At 36.3% G+C, this 7360-nt stretch overlaps 1 protein-coding gene across 1 annotated transcript in view; it reads right to left on the bottom strand.

The window, feature by feature from the left end:
• The window catches only part of ORC3 (origin recognition complex, subunit 3), a 61284-nt gene that overhangs the window by 44349 nt on the left and 9575 nt on the right, over positions 1-7360 (bottom strand). Inside the window, 3 exon segments of the mRNA XM_011984454.1 lie at positions 69-214; positions 4813-4926; positions 7028-7187. Of these exon segments, the coding sequence (XP_011839844.1) occupies positions 69-214; positions 4813-4926; positions 7028-7187 (420 nt within the window).

The raw sequence follows: 7360 nt of genomic DNA on the forward strand, positions 1-7360 counted from the left end.
AGAAAAAACTGGATCTGAGATCTCTTATTTAGTCCCAAATTCTAGTATAATATGTGTTAAATATGTACTTCTCTTTTTACCTCCTAAAAGATGGAAGACGTCGGATGTTTTCACATTGATTATTTGATAAAAAATTTATTCTTCTTTTGGCTTCTGGAAGATTACAGCACAGGACACTTAGGGGCTGGGAATAGAAATGCTCTAATAGAGAAAGCTGAAAGACATGTGAAGATTAAACATTTATTATATTTTGGCACTAAATCTATTGTGCTATATCTGCTCAATTTTAAGGATTTTTTTTTTTTAAAGAGCCAAAGTATTTATGGCACTAATATATTTAATAATGTCACAATAATACTGCAAACAACACAAAAATGGCTATATAACTCTCATATTTTAAGGTTCCAATTTTGGGAAGAAGATCAGAAAATGGTAATCTTTGAAATACAAACTAAGGTAAACTAATATAAATGGATAGATTAACTATCTGCAAAAGCAACACATAATAATTATAAATGTGGTGTGGACCAAACTGATGTTTAACTTAAGGGTCTAATAGATACCCCGATACTCATAAGAAAATGCCAATCTAAAATCAGTTTAAAAACTGGTCTGTTACAAAAAAAAAAAAAAAAAATGCTACAATGGTAGGAGTTGTGCCTATGGATTAAAGTGAATAATGAAAATTTACCTTTTCAAATTCATTTTTTTCCCATGGAGGAAAACATGGTGTACTATCTGGTAGATATAAGTATTCTAATAATAGAATGCTGTGGGCTCTATGGTAGAAGGGAAGACAATTTTCCAGATTCTAACGTTCAGTATGCTTAGAATCAACATAATGAACATTTGGATACTCTTGTATACATTTGGATAGTCTTGAGTTTTACACCTAGAAACTGGTATAACTCACAAGACTATGCAAATGTTCATTATATTGATTCTAAGCAAACTTTGCTTGACCAGTTTGGTATTTTCGGGTACCTTGATACTGGTTGCTCCTCATCACAAATTAATAAATTAGCATGTTAGGTTACATATCCATCTTAAGGTATTTGTTTGGAATGAATCAATAATCTTGGGCTTGATCCTTCCTGAGGGAACTGATAATGAATTTCTGAGTTTATAATACTGAGGACAAGATACCCAAGGCTAGAGGAAATCTTCCAAAATAGTCCATTCTCTAAGGCTGTAAGGCAAAGGGCCTGCCTAACTTAGAAACAAGTACAAAATAGAAAGCAACTGTTTATGCCAGGTGCTAAATTACTTTTGCACATATTAACATAATTTTGTTCTTATCTTTTCTAATTAAGTCAAACTGATAATGTTTATCCCAATGTTAACACTACTTCTTAGACATGAGAAAAATAAAAACTAAACAGGCTAAGAGGCTTGCTGCGGAAGAGGAATAGGAGGAAGCCACAGAAGTTACAGTAGAGATACAAACAGGATACGAACCCATTATCACTTAACTATTTTGTTCAAGTGTGTTTTCAATATCTGGGTCAATCAACAAGTTGGTTAATATATCCACCTAATGAAGGGAAAGCTAAAACACACAGAATGACAGTATGTCCTGCTGTACGTCCTACGGAAATCAGGAATTACATAGTCCTAGTTACTCAGGAAACTAAGATGGGAAGATTGCTTGAGCTCAGGAGTTTGAGACCAGCCTGGGCAAGACAGTGAGACTCTGTCTCAAGTAGAAATCAGGACTTACCAATATTTTCCACTGAGGACTAGGAAAACTGGGAAAATGAGGTCTAAAGATGCTGTCACTTGTCAGTGGTGTGACCTTGGCCAAGCTACTTAACTTAAATCTTAATTTCTTCATGTGCAAAATTGAGGATAATACACGTGAATAAAACCACGTAGGCCAGGCAAGGTGGCTCACGCCTAAAATATCAGCACTTTGGGAGGCCAAGGTGGGTGGATCACCAGAGATCAGGAGTTCAAGACCAGCCTGGCCAACATGGTGAAACTCCATCTCTACCAAAAATATAAAATTAGCCGGGCATGGTGATGCACACCTGTAAGTAATCTCAGCTACTTAGGAGGCTGAGGCAGGAAAATCACTTGAAATCAGGAGGCAGAGGTTGCAGTGAGCTCAGATTATGCCACTGCACTCCAGCCTGGGTGACAGAGCGAAACTCCACCTCAGAAAGAAACAAAAACAAAAAAAACATGTAAATAGTTTAGTAAAGTGTCACGCATAAAGGAGGTGCTTAATAAATTATCAGGAAACCATAAAATCATCTAATCTGATTGCCTTATTTTACAAATGAGAAAACTGAGACCCAGAGAGATTAATAACTTGGTTAAAGTCCTTTATTTTCTGTCTCAAGGTATTTAGAGTACAGTTTCTATTTCCTGAATCTCTTTTTCCCTTGGCTTCAGTGGTACTCTAGTTTCTATTGGTTCTCCTTGTTTTTAGTCTCCTTTTCTACTGCTCACTTTTACAGGTCGGTTTGTCTTTCCTTACTCCCTCTAGGTGACATTTCATCCTCATAACATGACTTTAACTGCCACCTTTTAAGGATAAGTCCTAAATATCTATTTCCAGTCCAAACCTTTCTCCTAGAGTACAAAATCTTTATATCTAACACACCCCTAAATTAACCATATACAAAAAGAAACTCATCCTTTTCTCACAACAACCTTGCTCTTTGCTATGTATTAACATGTACAGTTAATAAACGGTACTAACCTCCAATCTGCCAAGCTAGAGTATGTGTCATCTTGTTCCTCTCTTAAACATCCTTTCAGCTTCAAGTCAAATAAGAAAAAACAAAACAAAAAAACATCCTATCACCTACTTAGTCACCAGGTTTTTTGATTCGATCTCATCCTCAAATTTGTTTCCTCCTTTCTAGTTCCACTACCATTACCTTAGTTTATTTAAGTCCTTGTCATGTCCTGTCTAGATTACTGCAATAGCATTCTAACAGATCTCTCTTCCTCTACTGTTGCTTTTGCCTGAAATTCTGACCTGGCTAGCTCCTATTTCTTAGGAATACACTTCTGTTCTCCTATGGAACCCCAAGGGATGTTTCTTTCATAGCATTGACTACTCAGACTTGTGGGTTTACTCTTTTGCCTCCATGATTAAACAAAGAACAATTTTAAGGCAGAGATTTCTTTTTTGATCTGTATCTTCAGGGTTCAGCATAGTACCTGGTTGACAATATTTATGAGTAAATGAATGAAATGAAATGAAAGAAATAATTAGGAAGTTTTATCTTAATATCATTTAATTCTACACATTGCTAAGGTAAATAATGCTTTATTCCTTTAAAATACGCTTTAAAAAGTCAAAGTTGGGAGGAAAAGATACATATTAGCCAAAGAAAACACTGCAATCTTTTTCTGAAGCAAGAAAACATGATAATTTATCATCTTCAAGGCACTACACAAAGATGAAGTATTATCAAATTGAACTTTTGCACCAAAGGTTACTAATATATATAGGTTTTTAAAATCAGAATTTTTTTTTTATAGAGACAGGTCTCTTGCTCTGTCGCCCAGGCTAGAGTGCAGTGGCACAATTACGGCTCACTGCAGCCTTGACTTCCCAAGCTCATGTGATTCTCCCACTTCACCCTCCCAAGGACCTGGGACTCTGTAAATAAGCCACCACTCCTGGCTTATTTTTAAATTTTTAGTAGAGATGAGGCTGCATTATGTTGTTCAGGCTGGTCTCAAACTCCTAAGCTCAAGTGATCCTCCCACCTTGACTTCTTAAAATGCTGGGATTACAGGCATGAGCCACTGTGCCTGGCATAATATATAGGTTTTAATGCACTAGACAACTGGCATGTGTTCACAATGACTACACTTATGTAGCTGCCAAGAAAAGGAAATAATACTAACTTTTAAACAACTGGAGAATGGGGATCTGTTTAGGTTACAGCATATATCATGAAGCTAAATTCCTGAATCAGCTTCGGGCAATTCATGAAACTAGTGAAAATGCATTCCCAGTGTATCAGAATACAAATTACAGAGACACACACACACACACACACGCATGGTCCAGGAACTAAAAATGTTTTTTATATCTTTAAAGGATTATTAAAGAAGAAGAAACAAAAGCAGCAATAGCAGTGACTACATGTAGCATGCAAAGCTAAAAATGGGCTGGGTGTGGTGGCTCGTGCCTGTAATCCCAGCACTCTGGGAGCCGAAGTGGGTGGATCACTTGAGGTCAGGAGTTCGAGACCAGTCTGGCCAACATGGTGAAGCCCCATTTTTATTAAAAATACAAAAATTAGCCAGGCGTGGTGGCACGCACTTGTAATCCCAGCTACATGGGAAGCTGAGGCAGAAGTGCTTGAACCTGGGAGGCAAAGGTTGCAGTGAGCTAAGATCATGCCACTAGATTCCCGCCTGGGCAACTAAGTGAGACTCCATCTCAGGGGAAAAAAAAAAAAAAAAGCTAAAAATGTTTAATATCTGGCCCTTTACAGAAGTTTGCTGACCCCTTATATATAGCATTTCCTTGGTAGAAAAAGTCCATAAGCTTTCATGAGAGTCTCAGAAACAAACTAGAAAAATCCCCTTGTCCCTACCCCCAAAATGGTTAAGAATTGCTGGAATAGAAGTCTTTTCCCATTATTGATATCCTAATGAATGTATTCTCTACATTTTGCTTCAAGGTAACAAAGGAATGGTAGAACCTAGAATAAAATAACTGGAATTTACTTACTTTAGACTTTGCCATTTAAAATGTCTATCACACTAGACAGCCTGTAATACTGTGCAAATTATTTAGAATCAGTTTGAGAATTTTCAAACCCATTACTGTGTTCTTACCTGAAGTCCTTTTATAAAGTTTTGAATTGAGAAATCATGATACAAAAAGATGTTGGTGAGAACCTGTAATACTTTTTCATTTATTTTAAAGGGAAACTGAGTTGTAAGAAGTAGCTGAAAGAGATTAAAAGGGAGGGAGACACACTCCTTGTTAGTCTTCACTCTTCATAAATATTAAGTATTAATAATGAGGCAAAGAATGATACTATGACACAGTTAACTACGAAAGATGTGATAGTAGCTGGTTTTTTTAAGCTCAAATGTCAACAAAAATTTTAAGTTAATTTATACAACAGTAACAAAAAGAAGCTACTTATACTATATCTTCAGAATCAAAGATCTATACCATCTTCCATCAAATTCCTAATTTAAAAAATGCCACCTATTAACTATATGATCCTTTTTTTTTTCCCCACCAGAAACTACTGAAGAAGCTGCAGGCTTTGGCAATTCTTATTACCAGATGAGATTTTTTTCAATCCTACCGATTCAAATTAAGGAGTAACGTATTATGTATTGTTGAATGAGAAACACAAAATTAACACAAATGTCTATTACAAAAGTATAGAATAGCTGAATTTGTATTATTCGGCTAATTTTCAATAGTCTATAGTGATGTTTTACATCTGAAAATGAAAAGCCACAGAAGGCTTCTTAAACAGAAGCATAGTTGTAAAAGGCCAATTGAATTTGACTATAACCAAGTTTTTTTTTTTTTTTTTTTTGTAGAGGAAAGGTCTTGCTCTTTTGCCCAGGCTGGAGTGCAGTGGTGGCATCATAGCTCACTGTAACCTTGAACTTCTAGGCTCAAGTGATCCTCGCACCTCAGTCTACCAAGTAGCAGGGATTATAGGTGCTTGCCACCCTTTCCAGCCTAGCCAAGCAAATTTAAAAATTGTAGTTTGAAAAAAATTCTCCTTAAAGTGTCTATAGATCACCTTTATGGAAAAAAACAAAAAAACAAAATCCATGTATAAGTGGCTAGTGGGCAGGCTCTTATTAGTTTACCTTAAATAAGCAGCATAAAGCACATCTTAAAGGAGGTGAGTCCAGAAGAAATTTGGGGAAGGTCAATGATACGGTTTGGCTGTGTCCACAACCAAATCTCATCTTGAATTCCCAAGTGCTGTGGGAGGGACCTGGTGGGAGGTAACTGAATCATGGGGAAAAGTCCTTTCCATGCCATTCTCATGACAGTGAATAAGTCTTACAAAATCTGATGGTTTTATAAAGAGGAGTTCCCCTGCACAAACTCTCTCTCTTTGCCTGCTGCCATCCATGTACGATGTGACTTGCTCCTCCTTGCCTTCCACCATGATTGTGAGGTCTCCCCAGCCAAGTGGAACTATCAGTCCATTAAACCTCTTTCTTTTGTAAATTGCCCAGTCTCAGGTGTATCTTTATCAGCAGCGTGAGAACAGACTAATACAGTCAATATTAAAGAATCACACTTGCATTTATGTAGAAACACAGTTAACTAACTTTAGTTGCTAAGGTCTAGGAAAATGTTAGTATTTATTTGTTGTCATGAGCAGCATGACAAATCAGTTAGGAAACAGTCCATTAAAAATTTCAAATCATTTTATACAAAATGTAAGAGTCAGGCTGGGTGTGGTGGCTCATGCCTGTAATCCCAGCACTTTGGGAGGCCAAGGTGGGTAGATCACTTGAGGTCAGGAGTTCCAGACTAGCCCGGCCAATATGGTACCCTGTGTCTACTAAAAATACAAATTAGCCAGGCGTGGTGGCGCACCACATGTAGTCCCAGCTACTCAGGATGCTGAGGCAGGAGAATCACTTGAACCTGGGAGGCGGAGGTTGCAGTGAGCCAAGCTCACACCACCACACTCCAGCCTGGGTGACAGAGCTAGGTGCCTTCTCAAAAAAATAAAAATTAGAAAAACTAAAATGTAAGAGTCAAAATATATTGTTACTAGGAAGTCTACAAATTCTGTAAAAATTTACATTATAAACCTATAATTTTTTACTGAGTAAAGATAAAAAGAGATAAGTACAAAAGAGGTAATATACAAAATCACTGTAAAACTATAAAACACTACAAAAATTATTAAGTAAAAATATTAAAGTATGTGAAAGAATGTGTTCAATATAGTACTCAGAGTTGTAGGGGCTTATCATTAAGAGTTATCTTAACAAGCTATTATTGGCAGTTTTCTTTTCATCCTATTTCACTGGTAAAACTTATTCTTTTTACCTTATCAAGTACTGTAGTCAGGTGCTCCTTACAAGACAAAGATTGGAACAGTTCTATGCACAATAGAGATGATACTGCATGAGGAAGCAATCGGTGGATGATAATAGGAGATGTGGCAATTCCAAAAATGAGTATTAGTGGAAATTCATGGAGATGATGACTAGTTTTGAAAGAAAGACACGAAAGTGAAATTTATTTAGCAAATGTATTTCAATACATCATATTTCAAGATAAGACAAACTTTATTTTAATGCTTACTTTATAAGACACTATTAAGGATTATCACTGCAAACACTAAAATTTTCTAAGTCTTTCACTTTCTTCTTTTAAACA

The sequence above is a fragment of the Mandrillus leucophaeus genome, unplaced genomic scaffold (assembly GCF_000951045.1).
Source record: "Mandrillus leucophaeus isolate KB7577 unplaced genomic scaffold, Mleu.le_1.0 Scaffold268, whole genome shotgun sequence".
NCBI classification, from domain to species: Eukaryota; Metazoa; Chordata; class Mammalia; order Primates; family Cercopithecidae; genus Mandrillus; species Mandrillus leucophaeus.